This window comes from Aulonocara stuartgranti (genome assembly GCF_965226115.1).
Source record: "Aulonocara stuartgranti genome assembly, chromosome: 3".
NCBI lineage: Eukaryota > Metazoa > Chordata > Actinopteri > Cichliformes > Cichlidae > Aulonocara > Aulonocara stuartgranti.
In genome coordinates this window covers 56,751,529-56,770,796 of record NC_138941.1, presented here as the reverse complement: position 1 = coordinate 56,770,796, position 19,268 = coordinate 56,751,529, and the positions used below count along the sequence as shown (strand labels likewise).

General features: G+C 44.7%; 1 protein-coding gene across 5 annotated transcripts in view; it reads left to right on the top strand.

Annotated features, from left to right (window-relative positions):
* LOC309701845 (myelin-oligodendrocyte glycoprotein-like) overlaps window positions 1-18,943 on the top strand; it is a 35,322-nt gene extending 16,379 nt beyond the window's left edge. For 3 of the 5 annotated variants that reach the window (XM_082526133.1, XM_082526135.1, XM_082526140.1), the window contains exons 2-4: window positions 17,553-17,930; window positions 18,022-18,114; window positions 18,215-18,943. In XM_082526133.1, coding sequence (XP_082382259.1) covers window positions 17,553-17,930; window positions 18,022-18,114; window positions 18,215-18,519 — 776 coding nt within the window. In that variant the 3' untranslated portion in view covers window positions 18,520-18,943. Of the gene's footprint in view, window positions 1-15,890; window positions 16,089-17,552; window positions 17,931-18,021; window positions 18,115-18,214 lie in introns of those variants that run through there. The other 2 variants (XM_082526138.1, XM_082526134.1) reach the window with 2 other exon arrangements.
* Window positions 18,944-19,268: the final 325 nt, after the last annotated feature.

Genomic DNA, 19,268 nt, shown 5'->3' with positions numbered 1-19,268 from the left:
TTATGGGAGTTTTTGAAGACTTTGGAAACTTTATTTTTTCCCCTTCATCAAGTTACAGTTAAATATTATTGTTTGTTATAGATCATGTTTTTTTCTAATATTTCCGTGGTCCGAGCTTTTCTATAGCAATGAGTAATTATTGTTAACAACAAAGAACAACTGATCTGGTGATCATGTTGTTTGATAACGACCGTTAACGGGTCAAGGCTCCAGGTGTTTCCAGATGTTTCTGGATGTTTCACGTTTGGAGTTTGTAACAGCCGTTATGGTGTGGTGTCCCTTTAAGACACCCAAGTCGAGGGTTGATGGTGTCATCAGTGTGTGCCACTGCTCTCTCGCTCTCTCGCTCTGGGATTATGAGGACACGTGCCTTCACGCTCGTGCTTAACGAGGGACGGACTTATGTTTTCTTTTCCAGACCCTTTTTTTTTGTTTTGTTTGCAACGCTTGGGTTGTATGAACGCTGGGCATTTTGTTGTTGAGCCGCAGCCGTTCAGCCGGGCTTTTATACGGTTGCTGAAGAATGCGTATTAAAGAACCACCGTGGATTACTGATACCAGTGTGGGTGTGTATCCTTCCGCCCAATGGCGTGTCCAGCGGGGTGGCCTGGGGGGGCACAGGCCACCCCCCCAACCAGACTGGCCACCCCAGGTGCCACCCCAAAGGCAAAACAATAAAATTCAATCAAATATCAAATGTCCGATTATGTTTTCACGGTGACGCTCAGATATCCGAGTGTAAGTGAATGCAGCATCGCTTCTGCGCTATGTGCATCACGTTAGCAAAGGTAGGAGAGCCAAGCACGAAAGAGGCACTGCAGGAAACAATTTTTCGGTGAAAGAAAATGAGGACAGAATAAATGTCCCGGTAAGTAATATTAAGTTTGTTGAGTTTAGTAAACTTCGGCGAAATTAGAATACCAAGGAAAAAATAACACTTAAAGAATTATTGCAGCCGTGGAATATTTCAGACAGTATGCTACAGAGGGGAGCTAACATAAGAGTTATGAGTTATAAGATGTAATCTAAGTCGTAACATTGCTGTATGGAGCTGCAGATTTGGTTGCAGGTTAACATAGCTGGACTGGCCATCGGGCTTATTTGACTTATTTTTTATTTTTTTTTGTAACGGCATGAACAATGAGAGGTGGTGGATTGGCCAGATGCAGGTCGATGTGTAGAAATAACTCCGTTGTTTGGTGGTGGCTATGGCGGGGCTTCCACAGAGGCAGCAGGTGGATGAGGGAAGGGGAGGCAGGAGGAGAGACCCGAAGCAGCCGCCAGTCCGAGTGTCAGGTGAACTGAACTTCAGGTAAGAAGTTATGACCTGCAGTCTATGTGGGTCAGATATGAACTAAGTTTAGGTGGAGTTTATTTTTGTTGTGCTGACTTTTTACTGTCAGTTGCAATAACTCATACTGCGTTCTAGCCAGCTTGGAGTTTTTATACAGCTGTTCGGTTGCTATGATGTTACTGATAGTGAACTTTATTTTATTCATAAGGTTAGTAGAGTTGCCAACGGCTCCTTAAAAAAATGGAATGGTCCCTCAATCAGAGAAAATATTATACGTTTCGTATTGAGCTGAGAAGAGACGTTTGTCCCGAACTTCAGCTAGAATGGAAAAAGACACAAAGCTGGATTTATTCTGTCTTTACGCTGCACAGCTGCCTCTTCTCTCATCCTGCCTCTCCTGTTGCTACTTCAATCATGAAACTGATCGATGATCAGCTGATCGGCTTTTCTCTCTTGTTTGTTTATCGCCCACTTTGCGCCAGAAAGACGAAACCAGCAGATGTCGCGCTAAACAACAGCAGCACGTTTAAGCTTGATCGGCTGTTGTTAGAATTTATTTAATATTAATTTCTAGTATCAGCTGATGTTTGCTGGAGCCACAGCTGTAAAGCTGCTGGTCATGATGTCGGTTTGGATATCTGGTGAGAGGGAAACGTGAAGACCACCCACCAGGATCCTTTTTTATGTAGCTGACAGCTGGTAACTGTGCAGGGGCGGGTCTAGCAAAGTTTTGCCAGGGGGCCAGGTAGGGCATTAACAGGGAAAGGGGGCACAAAGAAATACTTTTCTTTCTTATTCTCATTTAAAATACCTAGTTTTTATTAAATAATTATCTAAATCTTACAACCAAAGTTTTTATCTGACGTAAAATGTATAGAAATCATACATATACCAAAAAGACTGTACATCACTGTCACAACAGGGTTTGTTTTCATTCAAAGGCTTTATGGCTTTAATACCTGGTGGGTCGGTCTGTAGTCAAAATGCCCGATTTTCTGTCCCAGTCCAGCCCTGCAGGTTATACTGGCAGTGTCACCATGCCAGCTGAATGTATTTCATCATCAGCCAGTGTTGTTCTTTATCAATATTACCAAAGTTTACCATAAGGCAGCATAGAAAGTATTTACTTGCTTTCAGGTTTTATTCAAATATTAGTCTTTTCAGTTGTTTCTCCACTTTTTTCCTGTTTCAAAATCAAACACCAGTTTGTGAGAAGATTATCTTCTTTTTTTAACAGGCAGAGAAAGTTTTACATTGGAACTGGCTAATTTGTCAATTGTTTGCTACAAATGTTCGTATTTTAATATTCAAAAATGTTTTTGCCCAAAACATATGTGCAGTATATGTCAGTAAAAATACTATGCAAATATTGCTGTCCTTGAATGCTGAGTAAACACTGACAAAGCACTGATTGTATCTCTTGTACTTTATCAACGCAGTATCTAAAAACTTTGCACCGTAGTGGTTAAAATCTCATTCTAATAAGAGTTAAAAGTGCATTTGGTTATTAGGTTTATAGGATTATTGAATTATGGTTAAGGGTTGGTAGAATTTTTTTTTAAAACATTATCTGCCAATTAAATCTGCCACCCTTCTCCAAATCTGTGCCCCTACCTGGCCCCCCCAACAAAAATTTTCTAGACACGCCACTGCTTCCGCCTAGCCTGCTAGGTGTTTTGCCGCCTCTTCTCAACCACACAACACAACCCAACGTTACAAGTTCCTGATTTAAAAATTCTGGCATTAAATTGCTAGAGTCAAAAACATGTTTATCTGCGATCATGAGCGCAGTGAGTTTACTGATAGACACGATGAATTGTAAGATTTATTTATTTATTCATTCATATATAAACGAATATCACCAGTTAGCCTGACCACCTGTTAAATCGCGCAAACACTGTGAAGGACAGAAATACTCTCTCACCACAGTGGACACTGGGGAGAGAGTGGGAGTTTTTCATGTTGCGAACATGCAACCATTCCATACCTGGGACTCAGCTTTGTCTAGCCAGCGTGCGAAGCTAAATGCTACAGCAGCTTTGGATCTCAGTGTCCCGGACAGCAGTTTGCCTCCTGCTCTTTCAGTCCCGGGCCGCATTGACTGTGACGCGGTTGACGCAACTCCCGCGGTCTTTAGCAACGCCCCTGCTGAGACTGACTTTGACTGTGCTGACGCTGCCCCGCTTGTCATGGACCAGAACTCTTTCCAAGAGACTGCTGATGTTGCTCTGGAGACAGAGGTTAACAGTTCACCTCCTGCTGCCGATGGGTGTGCTGTTAGAGGTTCTTATGACCTCAGACCAAGACGAGTTCCTAGGGTCACCGCTGACTGGTCGGTCAATAGGTGGACCAACCCTTTTCATACTGACAGATTTGACATAAAGTGACCTTGTTTGCTTTCTGATGTGTTTCATGTGGTCTACTGTTGTCACAGGACCGTTGTTTGAGTTTTCTACGATTCATGTTGGCACTGTTTTCATGTTGTGGTGATATGTTCATGCTTGCTGTTGCAATTTTTGGGAAAACGGTGGAAACGCAATGTACCAATAAGAGGGAATTTCATTCTGTCATTGTCCTGGCTATCCTAAGTTTATTTTCTTTCTTTGACATTTATTTGAATCGGCATTCACCATGTGGGACACTGTCATGTATGCCAGTTTGTCAATTTTGGACTGTACATTCCCCTATTTTGGTTTTGACGTCTTATCCTGCTGACCATGTATGGAGGCTGGTTAAGTTTGAACTGTACCTTTGCTGTGTTTAACCGGGGGGGAATATGTAACAGCCGTTATGGTGTGGTGTCCCTTTAAGACACCCAAGTCGAAGGTTGATGGTGTCATCAGTGTGTGCCACTGCTCTCTCGCTCTCTCGCTCTGGGATTATGAGGACACGTGCCTTCACGCTCGTGCTTAACGAGGGACGGACTTATGTTTTCTTTTCCAGACCCTTTTTTTTGTTTTGTTTGCAACGCTTGGGTTGTATGAACGCTGGGCATTTTGTTGTTGAGCCGCAGCCGTTCAGCCGGGCTTTTATACGGTTGCTGAAGAATGCGTATTAAAGAACCACCGTGGATTACTGATACCAGTGTGGGTGTGTATCCTTCCGCCTAGCCTGCTAGGTGTTTTGCCGCCTCTTCTCAACCACACAACACAACCCAACGTTACAAAATGGCGCCCGAACATCTTCTCTTGGACCTCAGTATGCAGTATCTTCGAGCAGCGGATGATTGATACACTGAAAGGTACATAGCGGCAAAGTAGAGCTAGTAGTAGCCTGCCATACTTCGCGGAAACAGACCAGGCTGGCCTCGACGCGGACGTCCGATTCGCCGGATCACGGAGGTGTGTTTCCACGGCAACGAGTGAAGCCGCCGCAGCGCTGTTTTCGGGATGTATTATCGTCATCTGCTGAACGCCTTTACTGCGACATTTTTGGATTAACGTGGATTCACGCTACTTGAACGCGAGACGGATGCCGCTTCTTCATAGTTTCTGAAGTGCATGTATGCGCGAAGTGAAGAGCACCGGATTTTTCTTCCTCACCAGCTGAGCTCACGCTGCAGACTTTGCTTCGTTCGTACGGTCTCTGCAAGTGGGAACTTTTTCACGGGACAAACCTCTATGCCGTGTCAGGACTGGACAAGTTTGGAGTCCTCTGGAAAATCGCCGAACTGATGTTGTGAGTGTATATTTAAAAAAAAAAAAAAAACGCTGCCCATATTTCAAACTGATTTACTATTGATTCTCAGTGGCTTAACTGTTCTTATTGAGATGCTGTTTTAAGTGCATTTGACTTGAAAAGGTGTTACTCATACACAGCTACTCGTAAGTTTGGATCTATTTTACACCTAAATGCTTTTGATCCGGGGTGTTTACTCCTTCTACTTCCACGTTTCAAAGTCAGCTGTGTAGCTAAACTTCAGAATTCACGTTTCATATATTTTTGTGTGACCAGAACTGAAGTTGATTTCTGCTTAACTGCTACCTTGTATAGATTTGGGTCTTTGATAAGTGTGTATTATGGCTACTCATCCTGACTTGAATGACATGTGTGATGATATAGACTTTATATTACACCCCAACCGACTTACTGCCAGACATAGTACTGCTGACCTTGGGCATAAAGTGCAAAGTCTGCAAGCAGAGGTTGATATGCTTCAGCAGTGTCTTCATGACTCTTTGGACCTCCAGAGGAATATTCTGGAGCAGTGGACTCAACAAAAACGACCAGTCCCAAAAGTGCCAGCTGCCCAGATTACTCACCCTTTTCCTCAGGCCTCCTCTACCCCATATGTGCCAGGCCTGCCAACCAGGGAAACGCAGCAATCTATCTCAACACCTGGCCCCACGCAGCCCGCCAGAGCCTTGTCACAATCTCACTCAGATTCACTGGAGCTAATTAATACAACCAGAGTCCTTGCTGCGGCATTGCACCAAGCTAAATTGGAGCCCAAGGTGTTCGCTAATGACGGCAGCCTTCACCCAGAAGAATGGCTGCAGTCTGTTGCTGCTTATAAAACCTCCTTAGACCTAACAGACGCCCAAATCCTCAGAGAGCTGCCACACTTCCTAGCTAAGGAACCAAGAAAGTGGTCTAATGTGCTCATTCCTCACGTATCTACATGGGCTAAGTTTTGTGAACTTTTCAGAACCGTCTTCTTGCCTGCTGACAACCAGGAGCAGATTTTGAGAGGCATCCTGGACTGTTTCCAGCACCCCGAAGAACCTCTGCCAACGTTTGTTGCCCACATGCTCAGTGAATTTAGGAGACTGAGGAACCCACCATCTGAACTGGAGCAAATTGAGCTCATCTGTAAACACGCAGTGGAGAAGTACAGAGTAGCGCTGTACGGAACGCCTGTAAAGTCAGTAATTGATCTAGTGCTGCGTGCCCACGAGCTGCATTCTGTTCTTGGCACTAACCTTTCACGGCCCTCCCGAGCTCAGCCGAAAAACAGAGCTGAGGGAGGACCCCGCTGTTTCAAATGTGCCATGCCTGGTGTTACCTCTCGTTCGTGCCCTAACTGTTCCACTGATTTTCAGGGAGCTCGACACTCTCCCAGGATGGCTCCGGAGCTTCCCCAAACGCTGTCTCCTGACCAACATCCAGTAACTCAGCCTGCGGATCCAGATGAAACTGGCGGGGTCAGGGAGACGAGAGCAACGGGCAGGAGGCCGGGAAACTTCAGGGGGGGGAGAGTGTTTCACAGGGGCAACCCTCCCCCCAACCAATAACTCAGCCCTCATCGCCTTTGTCAAATCAAAGTGTGCCACCAGTGCTCAATCACGTTGAAGATGGAACTTCGCAAGCATCGTGGAACACCCCTCTCAGAGTTAAAGTGAACTTTAATGGGGCGGCTCTGGATGCCACACTAGATACAGGAGCATCTCTTTCAGCAGTAAATGCAGACCTGTTATCTAAGAGACACCGAAACCAGTCATTAGAGAATCCGTGGGATTCTCCCCCAATAAGACTGGCCAATGGCACCAACTGCAGTCCATTAGGAATAACCTGGCTGACCATTGGATTTATGGGCAAGCGAGTCTATCAGCGGTTTGTGATAGTGCAGGACCTGTCATCCCCCTTTGTTCTTGGGATGGACTTCATGACTCGCACTTCACTGACAATACATGTCCCAACAAGAACTGTAATTATGGATGATAATCCCCCATGTCTTGATGAACTCTTTGAAAATGGCTTTGTGGAAGCTGATCTTGAGTGTGGAACTATGACCCTGCAGAACACCCCGCAGCTCCATGATAAGGCTGGAGAAGCTAACTTGGATTCTGAGGAACGGGAAGAACTGTTGGAGTTATTAAATAGTTTTGGTGACCTGTTTGATGGCCACCTTGGTCGCACTTCTCTGGCAGAACATGTCATTGTAACTGGGGATGCAAAGCCTGTTAACTTGCCACCATACCGCACCTCACCAGCTAAAAAGCAAATCATAGAAGAGCAAGTGGGAAAAATGCTACAGGATAACATCATCGAACCTGCATCAGGACCATGGGCAGCCCCCGTGGTCATTGTGAACAAACCCCCCCGCGAACCACGGTTCTGTGTTGACTTCCGTGGTCTGAATCAGCTGACCGTGAAGGATTCTTACCCACTCCCGCGAGTGGATGAATCACTGGACTTTCTGTCGAGAGGGAAGTTTCTCACAACACTAGACCTCGCTCGAGGTTACTGGCAGGTCCCCATTGCTGAAGAAGCTAAACCAAAGACTGCTTTTATCACGCACTGTGGCCTGTTTCAGTTCAGAGTCCTTCCTTTCGGCCTGTGTACAGGTGGCGCTGTCACTTGGTGTTCGCTCGCTCTGTGGTAGAGTATCACTTCCTGTTCCTGCTCAAACACAGTGGTGTTTCTGAGTAGCTTATTTGCTTAGCGATTTAATTAACAACTTTTAAATACATTCTTCTTTCATAGTATAATCTTCACGTGCTTCCTCCGAAGCACACTTTCTGTGTACTCACTACCTAATTTATAGCCAAAGTATTCACTCACTGTCTCTGTACTGTCTCGCTAGCCTAGCTTAGCTCGTAGCCGACTCATTAGCACCATGGCTACTTCACCTGTCCCTCCTGCACTTTCTTGCTCATTGTGTCAGATGTTTAGTTACTCCTCGGCCTCCTTTAGCAGTAATGATATCTGTAACAAATGTAGCATATTTGCAGCTCTGGAGGCCAGGATTACTGAATTGGAGACTCGGCTTCGCACCCTTCATTCACCCGCAGCTAGCCAGGCCCCTGTAGCTGGTGCAGCCGAAAATAGCGTAGGCCCCGCTAGCTGTTCCCCGGCAGGTCCCAAGCAGCTGGGGAATCAGGGCGGCTGGGTCACGGTGAGGAGGAAGCATAGTCCTAAACAGAAGCCCCAGGTACACCACCAACCCGTTCATGTGTCTAACCGTTTTTCCCCACTCGGCGACACACCCGCCGGGGGTCAAACTCTGGTAATTGGCGATTCTGTTCTCAGACATGTGAAGCTAGAGACACCGGCAACCATAGTCAATTGTCTTCCAGGGGCCAGAGCAGGCGACATTGAAGGAAATTTAAAACTGCTGGCTAAGGGTAAACGTAAATTCAGTAAAATCATAATTCACGTCGGCAGTAATGACACCCGGTTACGCCAATCGGAGGTCACTAAAATCAATATTGAATCGGTGTGCAACTTTGCCAAAACAATGTCGGACTCTGTAGTTTTCTCTGGTCCCCTCCCCAATCAGACCAGGAGTGACATGTTTAGCCGCATGTTCTCCTTAAATTGCTGGCTGTCTGAGTGGTGTCCCAGAAACGATGTGGGCTTCATAGATAATTGGCAAACCTTCTGGAGGAAACCTGGTCTTGTTAGGAGAGACGGCATCCATCCCACTTTGGATGGAGCAGCTCTCATTTCTAGAAATATGGACAAATTTATTAAACCCCCCAAAATATGACTATCCAGAGTTGGGACCAGGAAGCAGAGTTGCAGTCTTACACGCTTCTCTGCAGCTTCTCTCCTCCTGCTACCCCCCCAAAAACCCATCTCCATAGAGACTGTGTCAGCTTCCAAAAAGACAAAAAACAAACTAAAAACCAGCAACAAACAACTTAAACATAAACAATCACAAAGAAAGAACAATACAGTATCCACATCTGAACCAAAGAGTAAAACAGTGAAATGTGGATTATTAAATATTAGGTCTCTCTCCTCCAAGTCTCTGTTAGTACATGACTTAATAATTGATCAACAAATTGATTTACTCTGCCTTACAGAAACCTGGTTGCAGCAGGATGATTATGTTAGTTTAAATGAATCAACACCCCCGAGCCATTCTAACTACCAGAAATCTCGAAGCACAGGCCGAGGGGGCGGTGTGGCAGCAATTTTTCACACCAGCCTATTAATTAATGAAAGACCAAGACAGACTTTTAATTCATTTGAAAGCCTGATGCTTAACATTGTCCACCCCAGCTGTGAAACTCAGAAACCAGTCTTACTTGTTATCATCTATCGTCCACCTGGGCCTTACACAGAGTTTCTGTCTGATTTCTCAGACTTTATATCTAATTTAGTTCTGAGCTCAGATAAAATAATTATTGTGGGTGATTTTAACATCCATGTAGATGCTAAAAATGACAGCCTCAACATGGCATTTAATCTGTTATTAGACTCAATTGGTTTCTCTCAAAATGTAAAAGAACCCACCCACCACTTTAATCACACTCTAGATCTTGTTTTAACATATGGCATCGAACCTGAACATTTAACAGTGTTTCCTGAAAACCCTCTCCTGTCTGATCATTTCCTGATAACATTTACATTTACAATAATTGATTACACAGCGGTGGAGAGTAGACTTTATCAAAGTAGATGTCTTTCTGAAAGCACTGTAACTAAGTTTAAGAATATAATCCACCCACTGTTATCATCTCCAATGCCCTGTACCAACACAGAGCAAAGCAGCTATCTGAACGCTACCCCAACAGAGGTCGATTATCTTGTTAATAATTTCACCTCCTCACTACGTACGACTCTGGATACTGTAGCTCCTGTGAAAACTAAGGCCTCAAATCAGAAGTACCTGACTCCGTGGTATAATTCTGAAACACGTACCTTAAAGCAGATGACTCGTAATCTGGAGAGGAAATGGCGTGTCACAAATCTAGAGGATCATCATTTAGCCTGGAGAAATAGTTTGCTGCTTTATAAGAAAGCCCTCCGCAAAGCCAGAACATCTTACTATTCATCACTGATTGAAGAAAATAAGAACAACCCTAGGTTTCTCTTCAGCACTGTAGCCAGGCTGACAAAAAGTCAGAGCTCTTTTGAGCCAACCATCCCTTTAACGTTAACTAGTAATGACTTCATGAACTTCTTCACAAATAAAATTTTTATCATTAGAGAAAAAATTACCAATAATCATCCCACAGATGTAATATTATCTACAGCTACTCTTAGTACCATTGATATTAAGTTAGACTCTTTTTCTCCAATTGATCTTTCTGAGTTAACTTCAATAATTACTTCCTCCAAACCATCAACGTGTCTTTTAGACCCCATTCCTACAAAACTGCTCAAAGAAGTCCTGCCATTAATTAATTCTTCGATCTTAAATATGATCAACCTATCTCTAATAATCGGCTATGTACCACAGGCCTTCAAGCTGGCTGTAGTTAAACCTTTACTCAAAAAGCCATCTCTAGACCCAGCAGTCTTAGCTAATTATAGGCCAATCTCCAACCTTCCTTTCATATCAAAAATCCTTGAAAGAGTAGTTGTCAAACAGCTAACAGATCATCTGCAGAGGAATGGTTTATTTGAAGAGTTTCAGTCAGGTTTCAGAGCTCAGCACAGCACAGAAACAGCTTTAGTGAAGGTTACAAATGATCTTCTTATGGCCTCTGACAGTGGACTCATCTCTGTGCTTGTCCTGCTAGACCTCAGTGCAGCGTTCGATACTGTTGATCATAATATCCTATTAGAGCGATTAGAACATGCTGTAGGTATTACAAGTACTGCGCTGCAGTGGTTTGTATCATATCTATCTAATAGACTCCAATTTGTGCATGTAAATGGAGAGTCCTCTTCACACACTGAGGTTAATTATGGAGTTCCACAGGGTTCAGTGCTAGGACCAATTCTGTTTACATTATACATGCTTCCCTTAGGCAGTATCATTAGAAAACATAGCATACATTTTCACTGCTATGCAGATGACACCCAGCTCTATCTGTCCATGAAGCCAGATAACACACACCAATTAGTTAAACTGCAGGAATGTCTTAAAGACATAAAGACCTGGATGGCCGCTAACTTTCTGCTTCTTAATTCAGATAAAACTGAGGTTATTGTACTCGGCCCTGAAAATCTTAGAAATATGGTATCTAATCAGATTCTTACTCTGGATGGCATTACCTTGGCCTCCAGTAACGCGGTGAGGAACCTTGGAGTCATTTTTGACCAGGACATGTCCTTCAACGCACATATTAAACAAATATGTAAGACTGCTTTCTTCCATTTGCGCAACATCTCTAAAATTAGAAATATCCTGTCTCAGAGTGACGCTGAAAAACTAGTTCATGCATTTATTACTTCCAGGCTGGACTACTGTAATTCATTATTATCAGGATGTCCAAAAAACTCACTGAAAAGCCTTCAGCTAATCCAAAATGCTGCAGCAAGAGTCCTGACAGGGACTAGAAAGAGAGAGCATATTTCTCCTGTTTTGGCTTCCCTTCATTGGCTTCCTGTTAAATCCAGAATTGAATTCAAAATCCTGCTCCTCACATACAAGGTCTTAAATAATCAGGCCCCATCTTATCTTAATGACCTTGTAGTACCATATCACCCTATTAGAGCGCTCCGCTCTCGCTCTGCAGGCCTACTTGTTGTTCCTAGAGTATTTAAAAGTAGAATGGGAGGGAGAGCCTTCAGTTTTCAGGCCCCTCTTCTGTGGAACCAGCTTCCAGTTTGGATTCGGGAGACAGACACTATCTCTACTTTTAAGATTAGGCTTAAAACTTTCCTTTTTTCTAAAGCATATAGTTAGGGCTGGACCAGGTGACCCTGAATCCTCCCTTTGTTATGCTGCAATAGATGTAGGCTGCCGGGGGATTCCCATGATGCATTGAGTTTTTCCTTTCCAGTCACCTTTCTCACTCACTATGTATTAATAGACCTCTCTGCATTGAATCATATCTGTTATTAACCTCTGTCTCTCTTCCACAGCATGTCTTTATCCTGTCTTCCTTCTCTCACCCCAACCGGTCGCAGCAGATGGCCGCCCCTCCCTGAGCCTGGTTCTGCCGGAGGTTTCTTCCTGTTAAAAGGGAGTTTTTCCTTCCCACTGTCGCCAAAGTGCTTGCTCACAGGGGGTCATATGATTGTTGGGTTTTTCTCTGTATCTATGAAGCGCCTTGAGGCGACTTTTGTTGTGATTTGGCGCTATATAAATAAAATTGAATTGAATTGAATTGAATTGTAACGCCCCTGCGACTTTTCAGCGGCTTATGAACAATGTTCTAGCTGGCCTGATTTATAAGTCCTGCGCGGTGTATCTAGATGACATTGTTGTCGCATCACCGACCTTTGAGCAACACCTGCTTGACTTAAAAGAGGTCCTTGGTAGGCTTCAGTCCGCTGGCCTCTCTTTAAAGCTGAGCAAATGCCAATTCTGCCTTTCAGAACTCACCTTCCTTGGTTATCGGGTTACGCCGGCTGGCATTCATCCTGACCCTGACAAGGTGAGAGCTGTGACTGACTTCAGAGTGCCGACCACAACAAAGCAGGTGCGACAGTTCCTTGGCCTGACTGGCTACTATCGCCGCTTTGTGCAGGACTATGCCCGCCATGCAGAGCCACTCTTCGCCCTCACTAAAAAGGACGTGCAGTTTCACTGGGATGACAAGTGCCAGGAGCTGTGGACTTTCTGAAACATTCAATAACCTCAGCGCCGGTCCTCAGGTTCCCAGATTTTTCGCGTCCATTCTTCATTCACACTGATGCATGCGATGCTGGTCTTGGGGCAGCATTAATGCAAAAAGATGAGGATGACAAAGACGTTGCTGTAGCATTTGCTAGCCGGGCTATGCACAAATCGGAAAAGCCCTACTCAACTCCAGAGAAGGAGTGTCTGGCCGTGATCTGGGCCTTGGAACATTTCCGACCCTATGTCGAAGGCTTGCACGTAACCATTTACACCGACCACAGCAGCCTCAAGTGGTTGATGTCTCGACCGAATCCCTCTGGCAGGCTTGCTCGGTGGTCTCTGCGCCTTCAAGACTTTGACTTCAGCATCATCCACAAACCTGGAGAACGTAATAAGGTGCCCGATGCCCTTTCCCGTAATCCTCTACCTGATGTGGATGCCCCCATTGATCTTCTCCCTCCCTATGCCGTGATTGGGAGCATGGACCTTCGTGCTCTACCTTCTGTGATTGTTTCGGACCGCCTGCATGTTCGTCAGCTGCAGCTTGAGGACCCGGTCACAGGCCCGTTGCTCAATCAACTGGAAACTGACCAACAAACGGATGAGAATAATCAAGATCTGGAACAGTACGTTGTCCATGACAGTCTCCTCTATTTCCTCAACCCAAAGACAAAGTGTGGTCTCCACCCACTCAAGCAGCTTAAACTGTTTGCTCCTACTGCCCTCCGTGGTTATCTGCTCAAATATTACCACGATCATCCCACAGCTGGACACCTGGGCATTGCAAAAACGCTGGCACGCTTGCGTCTCAGATTCTTCTGGCCACACATGAACTCTGACGTGAAAAAGTATGTGGTCTCATGTTGTTCGTGTCAAACCACTAAGCCGAGTCAAAGAAAAACAGCAGGCCTTATGGTCCCTATCCAGCCACAAAGACCATGGGAGTACGCAGGGGTGGACTATGTTGGCCCGCTGCCCCGCACACAAAGAGGGAATGCTTATATCCTTGTTTTTGTGGACTATTTCTCAAAATGGGTCGAGGTGAGTGCTGTGAGAGAAGCCACTGCTCAAGTTGCTGCGAACAAGTTCATTACTGACATTTTTGCCCGACATGGTTCTCCCTCCCACCTTATTTCTGATAGGGGAACGCCTTTCGTCAGTGAACTCTTTGAGCATGTTTTGTTGACTCTTGGGACCGAACACAGACTAACAACTGCATACCATCCTCAAACGAATGCAACTGAGCGTGTAAATCGCACTTTGAAAACGGCCATTCGAGCCTATGTTGGGGATAAACACACCTCTTGGGACAAGTATCTTCCCCAGATCTGTTTTGCACTGCGCACTGCGCCTCACGAGAGCACAGGCCTGAGCCCGTCCATGATGCTGTATGGGCGAGAGTTGGACACGCCCTTGGACCTTGTCACTCAACCCTCCTGGGAGGGACTGAGCGACCCGGAAACATCCCACTCAGATAACCTGAGAGCTTCGCTTCGGGATGCTCACGAACATGCTCGCTTGGTGCTCGGAGAGAGTCATGAAAGGCAAAAGCGCTACTATGATCTGAGACGTCGCACGGTTTCTTATGAAGTTGGGGACCTCGTCAGGGTAAAGTCACACCCAAAATCAGATGCATCGTCCAACTTCTCTGCTAAGTTGGCCCCGCTTTACACGGGTCCCTACCGCATCTCCAAGAGGATGTCGGATGTGAATTACTCTCTCACCACAGTGGACACTGGGGAGAGAGTGGGAGTTTTTCATGTTGCGAACATGCAACCATTCCATACCTGGGACTCAGCTTTGTCTAGCCAGCGTGCGAAGCTAAATGCTACAGCAGCTTTGGATCTCAGTGTCCCGGACAGCAGTTTGCCTCCTGCTCTTTCAGTCCCGGGCCGCATTGACTGTGACGCGGTTGACGCAACTCCCGCGGTCTTTAGCAACGCCCCTGCTGAGACTGACTTTGACTGTGCTGACGCTGCCCCGCTTGTCATGGACCAGAACTCTTTCCAAGAGACTGCTGATGTTGCTCTGGAGACAGAGGTTAACAGTTCACCTCCTGCTGCCGATGGGTGTGCTGTTAGAGGTTCTTATGACCTCAGACCAAGACGAGTTCCTAGGGTCACCGCTGACTGGTCGGTCAATAGGTGGACCAACCCTTTTCATACTGACAGATTTGACATAAAGTGACCTTGTTTGCTTTCTGATGTGTTTCATGTGGTCTACTGTTGTCACAGGACCGTTGTTTGAGTTTTCTACGATTCATGTTGGCACTGTTTTCATGTTGTGGTGATATGTTCATGCTTGCTGTTGCAATTTTTGGGAAAACGGTGGAAACGCAATGTACCAATAAGAGGGAATTTCATTCTGTCATTGTCCTGGCTATCCTAAGTTTATTTTCTTTCTTTGACATTTATTTGAATCGGCATTCACCATGTGGGACACTGTCATGTATGCCAGTTTGTCAATTTTGGACTGTACATTCCCCTATTTTGGTTTTGACGTCTTATCCTGCTGACCATGTATGGAGGCTGGTTAAGTTTGAACTGTACCTTTGCTGTGTTTAACCGGGGGGGAATATGTAACAGCCGTTATGGTGTGGTGTCCCTTTAAGACACCCAAGTCGAAGGTTGATGGTGTCATCAGTGTGTGCCACTGCTCTCTCGCTCTCTCGCTCTGGGATTATGAGGACACGTGCCTTCACGCTCGTGCTTAACGAGGGACGGACTTATGTTTTCTTTTCCAGACCCTTTTTTTTTGTTTTGTTTGCAACGCTTGGGTTGTATGAACGCTGGGCATTTTGTTGTTGAGCCGCAGCCGTTCAGCCGGGCTTTTATACGGTTGCTGAAGAATGCGTATTAAAGAACCACCGTGGATTACTGATACCAGTGTGGGTGTGTATCCTTCCGCCTAGCCTGCTAGGTGTTTTGCCGCCTCTTCTCAACCACACAACACAACCCAACGTTACAAGTTCCTGATTTAAAAATTCTGGCATTAAATTGCTAGAGTCAAAAACATGTTTATCTGCGATCATGAGCGCAGTGAGTTTACTGATAGACACGATGAATTGTAAGATTTATTTATTTATTCATTCATATATAAACGAATATCACCAGTTAGCCTGACCACCTGTTAAATCGCGCAAACACTGTGAAGGACAGAAATATGTTCAGCAGCGGAGCAAGTCAGCTGTTGCTGTATTCAACCAATCACAGACGAGTGATGCGGGAATTTAAAGCCAGTCTCGCTTTGACTGAGCAGGAGGCAGAAACACAGACCTGACTGACTCAGTCCGTGCTCTATCTGCGATGTCTGTGTACAGCCCGCTCTCTGCCTCGCTGTGGACTTTTATCCTGTGCTCGGCTTTCAGCGTGTGGACTCCAGTTCGAGGTAAACGTTACTGTCAGCTCACAGCTGTGGTTTCTTCTCTGTGTCGCTGTGAGCAAAGACAGTTATCAGTGACTTACTGACACGGAAAGAAGTTTAAACGAGATGATTCAGGTTCGCCCCTGTGATTTGCGGCTTCCCCCCGTTAATATAGCAGGTGGACTGTGTGAGTGTGAACTTGTCAGACTGCTGCTTCTGTTAATGCAGCAGAATTAAAAAAAAAAAAAAAATTATGTTTAAAAAATATAATAGAGCGTTTTTGTTTCTGACTAACACACAGGATGAAGTCTGTATTGTACTGAGCTGGTGTTCTATCATCACTGAGTGGAAACGACTTCATTTAGAGGGTGTATGAGGAGGATGTGAAGGGTGGAGTAAAAACAGATGATTAGAGTTGGGTTTAAAGGTTTGGGTGGAGCACTGAAGGTTTTATTAACACTCAGTTATTGTTTTTTTTTTTTAATCACTGCTCTGTTACAGGTTATCTGAGGCAGAGTCACTGAGCCTAGCATGAAGTAGAACAACACAGCTTTAGTGTACTAAAGTAAGAGAGCTCTGACTGTAAGTGAAACATGCTCTACAGTCTGGTTCAAGCTGAACAAGCTGATTTGATAATAAATCAAACGAGGAGCTTTGACTTTAATAACTCATCTTATAAGACTAACCAAACTAATCAGATACTCTGGTCATGATTCAGCAGCTAGCAATGCCATGTGTGAGTGACTCACAGGAACTTCTGCTCTCTAATCTCATCCATCCATACAGTTTTAACTGATGTGTCTGCAGGAAAGGCGTCCGGTGTCAAAATCTGAGTCAGACCAAATATGTGGATCCATCTTGGAAATAAGCAGCTGAGTCTAGTTTCTAGACTTCATGTGTCTGCAGATCACAGGCAATTATTGCTGAGCAGCACGTGTATGTAGGGTTCGTTATATAGTTACAGAAACACATCCTCCACATTATGAGTCATTGTGAAAAACTGACAGAAGGCAGATCTTCTGCTGTTTTGTTGGTTTGCTGTAAGACCACGTCCTGCTGATCCAGTTATCAACATGCTGCAGCTTCATCTCATGATCTTCTTAAACTCTGGGTAGTTCAAAGACTGTCACTGTGACACGAAGCAATGAAAAGAAGTCATGATGACTCAATCAGAAATCTGAATCTGATTAATTAGCACAAAATACTCCATGTCGTTGCTTTCAGTGCCTTTTGTTTTTCTTTGTCTCATCTGATAATCAGCTGAACGTCTCTGAGTTGTGAACATTAGTAAACTGAGCCTCGTCTGCATTTCCTTTAAACAGATTATCAGGTTTGTGTGTGTGTGTGTGTGTGTGCGCGCCTCAAAAATCTGACTTGTACCTAAAATGTTCAGTGTGACTAGAAATGTTTTATAGAAACACATTTCTAGTCATGAGGGTCTGTGGGAGTTCAAAGGGTTTAACTTTTTAATTTTCCATCTGTTTCCAGGTGAGGTTCTGGTGATTGGTTCAAATCTTCCAATCATCGCCGCGCCAGGTGATGATGTCATCCTGCCGTGTCACCTGGAGCCCACGTTCGATGTCCAGGGTCTGACGGTGGAGTGGTCCAAACCCGACCTGAAGCCCGACCCGTCGGACCGGCTGAGCCGCGTGGAGTACGTTCACCTGTACAGGGACAGGCAGGAGGTCCCCGACATGAAGATGGCCTCGTACTTCAGGAGGACGGAGCTGTTCATGGACGACATGAAACACGGGAACATTTCACTGAAGATCCTGAACGTGTCGGAGGAAGACAACGGCAGATACAGATGTTTCATCCCCAAGCTGCAGAGCAGAGTGAAAGCTGCTGTTGTTGAACTTGTAGTCGGTGAGGAGATTTGTATGTTTTGTTTTTTTTAGCCATTTTCAAAGTTTCAGCCTCATTTTACAAACAGACGCTGACTATGTGTCTCTTTTAGATCCAAATGTCTCTGAAACCACGATGATGGACATGCTGCTGCTTCCTAGAAACCTCCAAACTCCTGATCCTCAAGATGTGACTCAGAGAAATGGTGAGAAAACACTCCAACTGTTCTCTGCATTGTTTCTATTTTTGTGAAGTTTTTTTTCTAAACTGTATGTTTGTTTTGACCTTGTTCATTTCTACATCAGTAGGTCGTTCCAGGGTCTTTGTGGACGTCGCTTTCATGGCCTTAATATCAGTTGCTGCTTTTGCAGCATATTTTTCCCATCGCCTGGTTCAGAAACAAAAAGTGAGAACCAAACACAAACATGTTGTTGCTTCTTGTGCCCTCAGACTGACTCATTATTTAACTTCTTTTAACAGAAACATCGAGAGGATGAAGGGACCCAAAGCCAGCTATGACAGTCTTGCTGTATTTCTTAAGAGGCTGATGATAATATTTCATGAAGCATTAAAATTTATCTTTACAGGATCTTCACAGCAGACTTGTTAATAATTTCACCTCCTCACTGCGTACGACTCTGGATACTGTAGCTCCTGTGAGCTGATTTATCTTTGACCTGTTTACAGGTCAAAGATAAATCAGCTCAAGACCTGCTGCAGGCTCATCTCATCAGTGAAAATAAGGGCAGTACGACTCTTGCACAGAGAACAGAGCCGGCAGCACCTGCTGCACATGAGGGAAGTTCACATGCAAAGACCACAGTGTTCATTTTCAGCTCTGCTCCACCAGCTCCCCCTGGTGGTTGGGGAACATACTGCCGGTTGGGCACAGTAATAACAGGAACTATTTATACTGTTTGTACGGTGCATAAAACAGTTACATATTTATGTAAACGTATTTATTTATATAAAAACTGAATTAAGCTGGACAGGCTGTGGTTAGTTTTTTAATAAAAATACACATTTGGCCTAAATTCACTGCTCTTGTATTGAAGTTTGTGTCACAGTGGGAGGCGGGTCACATATTGGCCTTAACACTTATATGACTGGGTAGCATTAGCAATTTACAGCCAGCAGATTCTTTTGTTTGTTTGTTTTCTTTCCCTCAAAAAAGGGATGGTGTGATAAAACGTTTTTTCAAGCCTTTACTTGGTATTTACTACAAAATATGTGTTGTTTTAATTGTTTGTTAATTTTCCCCAATTTCTTATTTTGTTTGAATTCACTGTTTTGCTTTTGTCTGTAGAAACACTTTGCGTTTTCTACCTCCACATAGTAATAGTTACGCAAACCAAACAA